At 42.4% G+C, this 13,850-nt stretch overlaps 1 protein-coding gene across 1 annotated transcript; it reads right to left on the bottom strand.

Moving 5' to 3' along the window:
- Positions 1-8,071: 8,071 nt before the first annotated feature.
- Positions 8,072-11,038, bottom strand: fzd10 (frizzled class receptor 10). Its single transcript, XM_037778999.1, has one exon. The coding sequence runs from the start codon at positions 10,215-10,217 to the stop codon at positions 8,463-8,465; it is 1,755 nt and encodes a 584-aa protein (XP_037634927.1). The 5' UTR covers positions 10,218-11,038; the 3' UTR covers positions 8,072-8,462.
- Positions 11,039-13,850: the final 2,812 nt, after the last annotated feature.

The raw sequence follows: 13,850 nt of genomic DNA, 5'->3' as shown, positions 1-13,850 counted from the left end.
GAATTTATGTAAAAATAGTCAAAAGTCTGCATACAGTATATTCCGCCAGCAGGGCCGGGATGTTTTCTCCAAGTTTATGTGACAGCTGATTGTGTAGTTTCCTTTCATGTTCTCCCCCTCTGTGCCATCTTTCTTTGTTAAGTTTGCCGAGAGTGTCTTTGAACCACAGGCGTTTTCTCCCAGCGGCGTTCATGAGCCCTGCCAGATCCATCATCATCCCTCTCCCTCTGTCTATCCCTCTATAGCCCCTATACTGTCTGTAAACTCCAAAAGATATACACATGTAGACAGTCTCCTGTTGTGCTTGCTCTCTCCACTCCACCATCAATCCTGTCACTGCCTTCATAACGTCTCTGAAAAACGCCACTTACATATTACACACACACACACACACACACATGTACACAATGCGCTCACACATACATGCGGTTAACCACATGTAGGCTATGTGCTTTAGGGGGTGTAATTTATGAAGTTGTTAATTTCCTGCAATGAATTGCATCTGAATTTCTAAGACATGAGCATCAAGCAAAAATGTTTGTCTGTTGTAGATGTGCGTGGGTGTCTCAAAGCCGCCCCCTCACTCCCGCAATTCTGCTGTGTTTTAAAAATGATCACAGCTCTTTGCAGTGTGGATTAGGAAGGTGGCAGATTAGAGTCTGCTGCTAAATCACCATGGCGAAAACCTTGCTTCCAGCTGACACCAGACTATTCACATCCCTCTAACCACACAAGCCTTTGCCTTCTCAGTCACGTTGCAGCGCATGCAACTCAAAGGGTTGTGTTGAATGTTGCATATCCGTCATTGTGATGGCCGAGCATTATGTTCTACTTGTTAATAGTTTGACATTTTTGGGAAATATGCTTATTCCCTTTCTTGCAGAGAGTTAGATGAGAAGATTGATACCACTCATGTTTGTCCATCAAATATAGGGCAAAATGATGAGCTATTGCTTTGAGGGTTAAAGGTACAATGGGTAGGATTTGGTGGCATCTAGCGGTGTGGTTGCAGATTGCAACCAACTGAGTACCCCTCCACTCACTCCTCCCTTTCCAAGACTGCGGTAACGTGACCCAAAGAACTTATATTGCCAAGAAGTGAAAGTCAATTGTTCGTTTTGTTGCAACATCAGCGCCCAGCAGCAAAGCTACGCTTCTGCCATTTTTGACTGAAAGCAACTACCGGACGCCAGTAAAACATCCGCCTGAAAAGAACCGTACAAAAGTAAAACAAAATGATATGTATTCTATTGTCGTACTCTACCGAAGAGGCCTGTGTCGAACAATAAAATATTATAAATATATAAGCGTTTTCAGTCCAAAATGGCGGCAACGCACCAGAGTTTCGTCTCTTTGCTTCTTTACTCTTTGACGTGAGCCGCCGAGTTCAAACCGTAGTAACGTTGTTGGCCTCGCCCAGAGGCCATCCTTACCATAATAATACAACTTTAGGAGCAACGGAAATCAGATGGCGGCTGGCGGTACCACGGTTTTGCACTCTAAGGCTCACCTTACCACAGTTTCACACATGTCAGAGAACTATGTGGCCTTCAGGTAACGTAAAAAACGTGAAAGGCTCTCTCTAGATTCAGTGTTTGGTTTGTCCGTTCTGGGAAAACATGGCGGAGCAACATGGCAGACTCTGTGAAGAGGACCTGCTCCTTATGTAGATATGAAGGGCTCATTCTAAGGTAACAAAAACACAACCATTCTTAGTTTCAGGTGATTATACACTAAAGAAAACATAGTTATGACTATTAAATTCCATTTCTGCCAATAGATCCCCTGAAATGCTACACACTCTTCCTTTAAAGCTGGAGCTTTTATACTGTATAGTTGTTTCTCCGGTTTGTTTTGTCAGGTAATAGAACAAAAATCATTATAAAGAAAGTTTAAAGTGAGCTGATTTTGTGGTTTGATATGGTCTGAAAATCCCTTTGCACCTGTTAAGCCTTTACCATATGTTTCACAGTATGCACTGCATTTCAGTTTACAGTAGTTTCCCAGAAATGTACCGCTCTTGTTAAACTAAAGTGATTCTAATGGTAAATGTGGTTCTGCAGTGAATTCTCTAAGAACATATCGTTGATGAATAGCCGCCAATTATTGTTTTTCTCTTGCCAGCTGTCAGTGTGCATGATTTCAAGTGAATCCAACCACACAAGCCAAAATGTATGAAAAAAAAGAGCTTTTAGGGGAGGAGGCCAGCATACAAAGAACAATGTCTTTAAAGTAGTAGGAGTTGCCATGCTCTCGTCTGTCTTTTTCTATTCAGCCTAACTAGTCCTCCGAGGAAGTGCGCCGCTGCCCCGCTTGTATGCGGGGGGAGTGTCTGTTTGCACAGGTCTCTGTCAGTTAACACTAATCTGCCTGATCTCCACCTCAAAGTCACTCACTTCTCCACATGCAAATAAACATATTCAGTCCCCTTTCAAACCAAAGCCACTATCAAACACTTGTTTGATCAGCAGAGGGCCTGCGAGGCGGTTCATTATGCATGTGAAAAAAGTGCCCTGCCCCCGCTTTGCAGGGAGAAAGCCCATTGTTGCCAGGTTTTTATGTAATTACTCTCACCTTCAGTGGTGGCTGGGAACGCCACAACAGACGGAGGTGTGTGTGTCTGTGAGCTGCAGATTGGGCATATATATATACTGTACTTTTACATTGCCCTAGATTCTTTGCTATATAGATCAATCCCTAACATGAAGCCCACCCACACCTCCTTCAACCATAATCCTCACAACTCTGGATTTATGTACCAGAAGAATTTGAGGGATGAAAGTGTGCTTTCATTGCATTCTCTGATAACACTTTGGTCTGTGAAACTTGCAGCGCTCTCTCTGTGTAAAGTTTTTTTCCCTTCAGTAACCCTTTTACTCGAAACTTCAGCAGGAAAACAAAGCTGTCTCATTCGTGATGATGCACCACCTATGTTTCTTCTGAGCCAAAGGAGGCGTAACTCTCCAAAAGGTGACAGATTTACATTTAAAGCAGCTGTCTAATAAGAGAAACAAGTGCCAGGAGTCTACAGCACACTAGGAGCATACATGTTTGGAAGCAGCCACCCCCGAGCGCCAGCCAAATTCCTTTGTGTGTCTGTTGTGTGTGTGCGTCATGTACGAGTCTATGACATTGAGAGGCTAAGCACTGCTTTCCAAACAGACAGGTCTGAACTGGTAAACAGGTGCTGCCGGAGCAGCTGAGGATGAGGACATGGGGCGTCTCCACAAAGCCTGATCAAAGAGGAGCTGCCTCAGCCGCCAGTCATCCCTGCAACTTGATTTATGTCACTGTGTCAGAGAACTTTATGACTGCCTGCAAACGCAGCAGACAAAGTCAAGGTAACATAGCGTAGAGAAGAAGGTGCAGTCGTTTATTGTTACAGAAGCATAGTTTTGACTGGTGAGGATGTTTCCTTTCCTTTGCTTCCAAATCGGAATCAGGCTTTGACACACAGAGGAGTCATTTCAGCTTTATGTTTCGGTCCCACAAAGACACTCAACATTAGCTCAATTACAGAGTGTGAGAAGCCAGAAATCCTGGCTCGCTGACGAAGCAGTCAGATTAAATTAAATCAAGCAATTATCAAAGGTTTGACGCCGTTTCAACAACACTGATCACAAGCAGAAGCTCCTTTTTGTCAACAAATCAGAAGCCAACGCCAACATCGCTGTCTTCGGCGTGGCGTGGCAGAAAGAATGAGAAGCAGGAAGTGGATGAGGGCGGCGCAGCGATGCCGGAATATGTTTTGAAGTGGGGTGGCCCAGTTTTGGATGACATAGGCTAATAATGTGTTTCCCACAGGATATTGAGAGACTGTGGTGGCATAATAAAATTTTGAACATTTTAAAGTTAAATGCATCAATCTGGAGCACTTTGAGAGCAAAATTACGAGGCTTAGATCTATGAAGAACTGCTCTAGCAAACAATTTAATCATAAAGTTTATATGGTTATGAATGCTGAAAGTCACACAGCATAAGCATGGTAAACGAGACGGGGTGCCGACATCGCCGCATACCCCTCGCACTGAGGCCTGTCCGCTGGGAATCCCCGGGCAGCGGTGAGGTCCGGGTGAGGAGTGCTGTAAAACTCACGGTCATATGCGGTGTACTGGACAATGCAAGTTGAGAAGTGTACACATTTTTTGGGTTCATTATGAAACTGTAGCGGGCTGGAGGTCAGATCACTGTGATTTAATTTGAATTAGGCTACACAATGGTTGATTATGATTGGATAAAGATCCACCGCACACTCTGCTCAGCCGGTTGTAAAATGTGGATAAATATATTATTCAGTGCTTTTTTAGAGTAAAAAACACCTAACACCCTCCAGTGTTGACATGTACAGGGTGGATGGGAATGATTGACTTTTACCATGTTGCAATATAGGGGCATTTGCGGGAACACAGTGATTCACGACCTTAAAAAGAAAGTGGGACAGGGTTGAAGTAAACTACTTCCGGCTCCCATGGTGCGGGGTGATGACAGCATTTGCCCTGGTGGAATTTGTGAGTCTGAGATTCATCAGCCTTAGTCACACGGATGTGGCGGGATTCCTCCGCCTTGTCAAATAAAACCCGTCATCACATGGAACAACGTTGAATGATCAGAAAGATGTTTCACTCTGCTGAGAGACACCCCTGGCTTTTTGTACCTGTGATCTGATGTTATAAGATCTATACCTTTTTAAAGGCCTAAATCCAGCAATACATACAGTCTGATTTCCTACGAAAAAAAAAACTTTCTTGCTAGCAATACTTTGCCCTTGCTCTGAGCAGGATTTTTTTTCCCTTTGAAGAGAGGAGAAGAAGAGAAGTGAAGGCTGCTTGGCTGAAGAAGCCCTGGAGGGGGGTGGTAACTGTCATTTATATTTACAGCCTTCCCAGACACCTCGGGGGCTGTTATCCAGGTGGCCTCTGTTGAAGCTCTCAGAAGCACTCGCACCTTTTTCGCAACTCAGAGTATCAATAGACACTGGCTGACTTTGATTCAGCCACATAGAGGTTGTGAGTCATGTGCTTTTTGACTGTTAAAACGGGTTGGGTTGACGCTGGAACTTGAATGCCCTCGGGGATAAAACATTACTGCACTACTGAAACTTTATTAAACCGGAGAGGACTCTCTACCACAGGTTTTAAACTCTCAAAAAAAAACTATTTGAATGCGAGGCAGATAAATGGAAAAGGTCTTGTACTCCAAAATCATTTTAAAACTAGTAAAAAGCATGCTCATTATACTCATCTATCAATATCCCTGCATATGTGGTTCTGTCTTGACATACGTGTACATGTATAGTCATTAAGTATCATGTTTCCCTGTTGCTCTGACAGCATTGTCGAGACGAAAACAATTGCTGAGTCAAGACTAGACTTGTGGCTCACAGAGCGGGCACCTTTTAAAAATTGTTGACAGCGTTAAGGATCGTTTAACACCAAACATCTCATCTATTCAGTTTGCTCGCGCTTTAGAAAGCCGCTTCAGTCAATATGTAACTACTTTCAAATCCAGGCCAGATGTGTCTTTAGAAATGTCACTATGCCTCGCTGATAAGGAGAAGAAGAGATGACAGATATTCTGTATTTCTGGTTCGCAGCGATCCTCTTTTCAAAGTCGAACCCTTCAAACGGTCTAATCCTGTCCTGAATGAGAGCTGGATTATTGTATAACCCCCTTCATTGATACGCACCGACACATGCAACACAGCGAGAGACTGAGAGAGAGAGACTGAGAGAGAAAAAGAGAGAGTGGGCTAAAATAAAGTTGTATATCCACTTCAGCTGAGGTGAAAAACTATACAAAGGGTTATATAAGCATCTAGTAAAAAGGCAGTGAGGGATATTAAAAAATCATTATCAGATTATCAACGATGTAAACCACAGCCTTAACACTGGAACTGTGAAGATGTTAATTTGTCCTTTGGATGACACCACCACCACTTTCACTTTTCATCTTCATGAATATTGGCTGAAATGTTGACTAGCAGGAGTAAAACTGTTTCACACTGTTTTCAAGGTGAAATTCGTCATCAAATAGCATGTATTCTAATTAGGGCTGTCAAAGTTAATGCAATAATAACACGTTGACCATTTTCAAAGGGGTCCCTTGACCTCTGACCTCAAGATATGTGAATGAAAATGGGTTCTATGGATACCCACGAGTCTCCCCTTTACAGACATGCCCACTTTATGATAATCAAAAGCAGTTTGGGGCAAGTCATAGTCAAGTCAGCACACTGACACACTGACAGCTGTTGTTGCCTGTTGGGCTTGAGTTTGCAATGTTATGATTTGAGCATATTTTTTATGCTAAATGCAGTACCTGTGAGGGTTTCTAGACAATATTTGTCATTATTTTGTGTTGTTAATTGATTTCCAATAATAAATATATACATACATTTACATAAAGCAAGCATATTTGCCCACTCCCATGATAAGAGTATTAAATACTTGACAAATCTCCCTTTAAGGTACATTTTGAACATGTAAAATATTTGATTAACGTTTATAAATACACGTTTAACTATGGACAATAATGTGATTAATCGTGGTTAAATAATTTAATCGACTGACAGCCCTAATTCTAATTGCAAGAATTACAAGCCACTACAACAAATCTGTGAACAAAATGTGATTTTATATTCACTAACTCACTAAATCTAAAACTATATGCATAAGTCACTTTGTTGCCTGATTATAAACAGCAAATGAAAGGCTCTGGACAATCCTTTGACTTCATATTTTTTTTCTTTAAAGGGGAACTACGCCCATTTTCAAAATTCATATATGTTATTACTATGGTCTAAGACAGTCCAAAAATATTAGTAAACATGAACAGCTCTCTCCCAAATCCAAAAACTAGAGTGCTAAAACTAAAATTTGTGATGTCATAAGGTATAAAGTGTGTAACTGCTCCATATATAATGAATGAGGAGAGATGATCTAGATGACACTGCAGCCAGGGGAATGATCTGAGTATATGGGAACATTTTCTGTTTCACAACTGAGAACACTACAATAAAATAAAGGTCATTTGGGTATAAAAAAAGAAAAAAAAACATTCTGTGAGCCTCCCATTCATTGTCTATGGAGCAGCGGCAGACTTTATACCCTATGACATCACAGGTTTGAGACTTTCTTCTCTGGTTTCTGGCTTTGAGAGAGAGTTGCTCATGTTCACAAATATTGATTGAACTTTCCAAGACCATGGAAACAACATATTGAATTCTTAATTTAGGTGGTGTTGCCCTTTAAGTTGAATTTGATGCAGCAACCGGGGGACAAACACTGTCCCATTGTTTCCTTATGAACAGTTAATAACAAGAATAGTGATGCTGCTATTTATGCTTCCTGTGTGTGTTGACTTAAGCACCAATATGTCAAGCATGGTTACATCCTTTTTTTTTTATATGTAAAAGTGCAAGTTCTTTTTCCACAGCAAGAAATATACAATGTATGTACAACATTTATTAGCTGATCTAAAACCAATTAGTCATTACTATAGTAACAATGTCTCTTTTGGTCAGGTAAACGTTAATTATATTTAAAGCTATTCTGAATGCCAAACGTATCGTTAAAACCCAGCCCTGACATACCAACACATTCACAAATTTAAGGTGAATGATTTTAGATTTTTATGACGTATTAAAATGACAAACTGGACTGCGTACAATAGCGAGAAGTGCTGCAATAGTAAAACCCACAAGCTTTCTGCGGCTGTCTGAGAATAGTGACTCACTCCAGCAAGAGGGAATAACAACACAGTTGTAACACACAATTCCGTTTTTACAAACATTTAAAACTAGAACGTTTTATTAATTTTTCTATAAAATCTCAAGTTTTTTTAGAAATATATACAAACGTTCCCTTGAAAGAAAGAAAGAAGGAAAACTCAACTGCGTGTACAAATAACTTTTCAATAATGAGTGCTTGATTAATTTATGGCGTGGATTTGCCTCACAATGAGCAGTTTGGGAAGGTCTTTTCAACAGCTGCTCTCGCTCCAGTTCCAACATACATGACACTGCCTTGATTTCCATTAAAAAAGCCTCCAAACGCAAACACTCATCTCTCTGACCATTTGCCTCCATTGTCTGTGGGGTCCTTTCATTGTCTGTAATCTGTCAGTAACAGTACAAGTGTCTTTTTTTTTTTTTGCCTGTAAGGAAAACATCTATTGCACATTATTCAAGTGACCCCCATGGCACATCCAAATGGTTTATTCCACTCTTTTTGTCTTGGGACAATAAGATTTTTTTTCTTTACCAAGTTCCTCAGTAGGATAAGTGAATCCAGGAGTTTTTTTTTCTCAAACAAAGGCAGCTCTTGTTGCATGAGATGGCTCAACACACACACAAAAACCCATGTTGCATTATCTTCAACGCAGTTTGCATAAATAAAACATGAACCTCTGATTACAAAGTCTCATTTAGGTAAGGGCTTTACAAGTATTTAAAGAGAGCCAGCTCATACACATGTCGGAGGAGGCCGTGTCGGCTCATACTTCGTATTGTGCCCTTTGAGAGACGGGTGAGGTTTGATGTAAGGCCTGCTGCTGGTGAACACGCTGGCGGCCTTCCTCCTCGTCCTCTTCTTCAGCTTCCTGCTGAACACGTTCTGCCACGACTGCAGAGTCTTTGACGTCCAGATCCACATGCCGCTGGTGATGCCCACCACCAGCAGCATGAAGATCTTCACCATGAAGATCTCGACGGCGGGGATGGAAGCCTTCATGACGCACTCGTCCGACTCCGGCCCGCCGCTGCTGTCCACGCACTTCTGCTCCAGTGCCACAATGCGCCAGTAGTCCATGTTGAGCCTCTCGTAGAAGTAGCAGGCGATGACGCAGGTGGCCGGGACGGTGTAGAGCACGGAGAAGACCCCGATGCGGACCATCAGCTTCTCCAGCTTGTCCGTGTTCTCGCCCTCCGTCTTCATGATCTTGCGGATGTGGAAAAGGGCCACGAAGCCGGACAGCAGGAACGACGTGCCGATGATGAGGTAGCAGGAGAGAGGGATGAGCACGAAGCCCGTGAGAGCTTTGACGTCCATGCTGCCCACGTAGCAGATGCCCGTCAGCTCGTCCCCCGCCACCTTCCTCATCACCAGGATCATGATGGTCTTCACGGCCGGGATGGCCCACGCCGCCAGGTGGAAGTAGCTGCTGTTGGCCTCGATGGCCTCGTGACCCCACTTCTTCCCCGCGGCCAGGAACCATGTGAGGGTCAGGATAACCCACCAGAGGGAGCTGGCCATGCCAAAATAATACAGGATGAGGAAGACAATGGTGCAGCCGGTGCTCTCCAGGCCCTCCTGGATAACATACTGGACCCCATTGTCTCTGTCGCAGGCTATTCTGTCAGCTCCCACAAAAAGCCTGACGAGGTAGCCCACAGAGTAAACACAGTAGGACATGGAGAGGAAGATGATCGGCCTCTCGGGGTATTTGAACCGCTGCGGGTCGATGAGGAAAGTGAGCACGGTGAAGGCGCTGGAGACAAAGCAGAGGATGGACCAGATGGCGATCCACACCAGGGAGAACTGCTTGTCTCCCTGACTCCAGTACACGTCCACTTTGGGGTAGCACTTGGGGGCGCAGGACTCACTCTTCTCCACAAAGTGGAACTTGCCAGGATTGCTGCACGTCTGCTTGCTGCCGGTATCCTTCAGGTGCAGGTCCTGACCGCTCAGAGGCCGCTGCGGCCTGAAATCCGGAGGCTGGGTGTGGGAGACTTTGGGGGGCTCGTCAGAGCCATTGTTGGGCGCCTCCATGCAGAGGTTATTGGGGTCGTTTTTGGTCGGCAGCCGGGAGCAGTCCAGGGAGTCGGGCCAGGGGAAGTTGAACTGCTCCAAGATGGGAGAGCATTTCATCTTGACCTGCTCGCACATCACCCTGCACGCCGGGATGGGGTTGGACACCTGCTCGGTGCACATGGGGGCGTACAGCGAGCACAGGAAGAACTTGAGATGGCTGTGGCAGCCGAACTGTATCAGCGTGGCGAACTCCTGCAGCTTTATCGCTGCCTCTTTTTGGTCATCGTGGCCCATGAGGTTTGGCATGCGCGTCATGTTGTAGCCAATGTCTTTGCACTGGGGGATGTTGATGTGCTGACATCTCCCCTCTCCTGACCAGTCAGAGTCTATTGAGCTGATGGCTGAAACCCCACCGCTCCACAGGACCAGCAGCACACAGATGAGGCTCAGTTTAACACTTGAACGCATCTTGATTTGAAGAAAAAGGCCAAATGTTCACCACAACACACAAGTTTCTTTCATTAAAAAAACAAAAGTCAGTGATGAAACCTGGCTGCTGATGTTTCAGATCAATGTGGGGAGAAAAAAAACAAAACTTCCAGAACTATCTGCTGCAACAACACCACCGTGTCCTCATTTTACTGGAGGTTTGCAGAGTTTAATGAGAACAGAAATCCCGCAGAGGTCCCACAATGTGTTCTCGCTGGAAGACGCGTGCGTTCAGGTCCATGCTGCTGCTGCTGCTTCCAGGCGCTCAGTTTGGTGGCTGAAGTGTTTGTGGAGCTACTTGTTCAGTCTCTCGCACGGTGCAGATCAGTCTGCTGTGCGTAAAGAGAGAAAAGAAGGTAAATGTGTTCCCAAAAGACTCACGTTTCATGCCACTTTTCCTCCGATCTTGCGAGACAACTTGGTGGAAAACAGTGAAAAAATAATGTCCCTCCAGTCCTTTCTGTCCTTTCAGTCCTTTCTGCAGCTGCTCACAAGAAGCACCAGAAAAACAACGAATCAGTCCGCTAAAAGAAGTGAAATAAATCTCCTCGGTGATGATAAATGAGTCCCAGTAAATGCAGGATCCTTCTCGTGGAAGCAGTTGATGCGTTTTGGTGTCAGCAGCTCGTCTGAGCTGGTCGGAGCCTCCGTCCCGGTCTAACCTGCCAAAAGATCCGCCTTCAAAGACACCTACTTTGCATAAGAAAGATGACACTGACACGCGGATTATTTTCAAATCGTGCGGAACAGCTTGTTCATTACAGCGGTTTCTAAAAGGCTCGCAGGAAAACTTCCTTCCCTCCTGTTTGTTTGTTTGTTTGTGCTCGACTGCTAAACTTCAGACTATAGAGACACATTTTTAAGAGAGAATCGCACCAAAATGTTGCGCAACATGGCTCACAGCAAAAAAAAAGGCGCACCAACACCACAGCTTTGGTTACAACTGATGTTTGTAACTGTCTGCACATATGTGGCTGCAGGGCAAGTTTTTATTATTATTTTTTTCCTTTGTGAAATAAGTTTGAGCATGCAGCACAACTACCCTAAAATAGCAGGTAAGACAATGACAAACTGAACTGATTCACAGATTTTATTATTGCAATCTGCAGTTAAACATTTTCTGTTTTTTTTACTTTATATGTTTTGGACCAACCTCTGATTTTGCATTAAAGGCAAGGCTAAGTAGTCTAAAATGAACTTAAACTAAGGATATGCCCTAAATAATAAGAGAATCCAGGGGAAAACTCATTTTCATATTACTGCACAGTAAGACAAGACTGAACATGCATGGGTCTAAGAACAGAGATGATGCTGTTCTCCAGAGAGATACAGCAGCTCATTGATGTGGGATAAGTACTTAGATACTTTACCCAAGTAAAAGTACCACAATGTAAAAAAAAATACAGTGTTAAGAGTAAAACATGCATGCAAAATTCAAAAGCACAATAGTATTAATAACAAAATCTACTTAAAGTATAAAACTTTAAATGACTCATTATGCAGAATGTCACCCCTTCAGATTATTATATTATACAGTATAATGTGTAAAACAGTGTTAAGAGTAAAACATGCATGCAAAATTAAAAAGTACATTAGTATTAATAACAAAATCTACTTAAAGTATAAAACTTTAAATTACTCATTATGCAGAATGTCACCCCTTCAGATTATTATATTATACAGTATAATGTGTAAAACAGTGTTAAGAGTAAAACATGCATGCAAAAGGAAAAAGTACAGGAGTATTAATAGCAAAATCTACTTAAAGTATACAAATTTAAAGTACCCATTATGCAGAATGTCTCCCCTTCAGATTATTATATTATACAGTATAATGTGTAGTAATTCTTATTCTTGCATTAACATGTGAGCAGAGTTTTAATGTTGCAGCTGGTCGAGGTGGAGCTGATTTTAAAGGTGCAAAATGCCAGATTTGGAGCATTTCTATTGCCTCCGCATGGCTCTCAACATGGCGACCGCTCGCAGCTAACAGTGAAAACAACGGGAACAGTGCTGACAGAGCTAATAGTGTAGGGGAGACCGGTGGGTGGGCGCTACGCTTCCTCAACGGAGGCGGCGGTTGGGACGGCGTTATCAGCTGAAACCGCCGTATGAGAGCAGTGCAGAGCGGCGGCCATGTGCTAGCCATTGGGGCACGCTCACATGCACGAACATGCACTAAAAGGCCGACCCAGCTATGTCAATAAAGCTCGGAGAACACTTTACCACACACTTCAGATAGACATTACTCCTCTATATCTTTACGTAGCAAATAGTTTTTTGCTGCTATATTAATGCTCTGGATACCGTTAACTACGTCATATACAGTTTTTATAGTTTAGTCTATAAAAATGCAGCATATTTTATTTGTTGATTTATGTTATATGTAAAAACAGAACCTGCAAACTAACCTGTAACAGCTGTCAAATAAATGTAGTGGAGTAAAAAGTAAAATTTACCCCTGAAATATATAGTGGAGTTCAAATACCAAGTAGAATACAAATGAAATATTCAAGTAAAGTACAGTACTTGAGTTAATGTAGCTGGTTACTTTCCATCCCTGTCATTGACAACGTCCTGTAGACTGACTGGAATCAGTCATAGTAACTTTCTGGTGTAGAAAAACTGAAATATGACGATCAGATGACAGAGCTTTCAAAAGCATGCAAGCAAAATTTATGAAAAAGATGAAAATGATTACATACATGTGTTATGTTTTAGGGTGGATTTCCCCTTAAATAATGATATATTTCATGTAATGATATATTTACACATGTGAAAGATCTACTGTTTTTGGGAGTTGCAGATGGGTTTAACTCTATTCAGTTCAATTTAATATGCTTTATTAATTCCTAAGTAGTTTCCAAACAATATTGACACACATAACAACAATGAGAAGACAATGGATGTAACCAGTTTGGCTATATCCTGTTGAGTGTTTTTCAGAATTTATACTGTATGAAACATTCTTTAACTCACCAGAACAAACACTTTATGGTCATTTCCTGTCTTTTTCAATGAAGGAAGTAGTCCAGCAAACAAATAAGACAGTTACATTCCTTTTCACAAATGTCAGCCTAAAGTGCTGACATTGTTCTATTGTCAAGCCAAGAGGAGCTCGCATCAATAATTCAGATCCTGCAAAGCCTCTCTCACAGTGACATCTGTATTCTCACCAGATGTGGACAATTTTTAGTACTTTCACCATTTTGCTGGGATGTCCATTTCTTTCGTTGTGTTACACTTCGAGCTATAAAGGAACTGTCACAACAATGTCTTAATTTTTGGCCCATATGACTGATTTTGAATCAGCTCTGAGCGTTATCACAAACGTAACTGTATTTACACAATTAATTTTGTTAGTTAGTTTCATAAACATTTTAAGTCATACACACATCTTTGTGTCCTCTATGAACCCTTTATTATAATTCTAATAAGAGTATCTGAAGAGCATCAGAAATGTAACATTTTCTTTACCTTTCGCTTGATCCGGTCTGTTTGTTATTGTGTTCAAGTCTCGCTCAAGGAGAAGTCTCGTTGTGAAATCTGAATATCCGTATTCGCTGGCTCAAATGAAAACCTCAAAAAGACCTCATCCACATTGTCGAAATC

Source organism: Sebastes umbrosus, chromosome 8, assembly GCF_015220745.1.
Source record: "Sebastes umbrosus isolate fSebUmb1 chromosome 8, fSebUmb1.pri, whole genome shotgun sequence".
Taxonomy (NCBI): Eukaryota; Metazoa; Chordata; class Actinopteri; order Perciformes; family Sebastidae; genus Sebastes; species Sebastes umbrosus.
This window is presented reverse-complemented; position numbering and strand designations above follow the sequence as displayed.

Bases quoted from the DNA above. Each gene is read 5' to 3' on its own strand.
- fzd10 (XM_037778999.1), bottom strand. From the start codon at position 10,217: ATGCGTTCAAGTGTTAAACTGAGCCTCATCTGTGTGCTGCTGGTCCTG.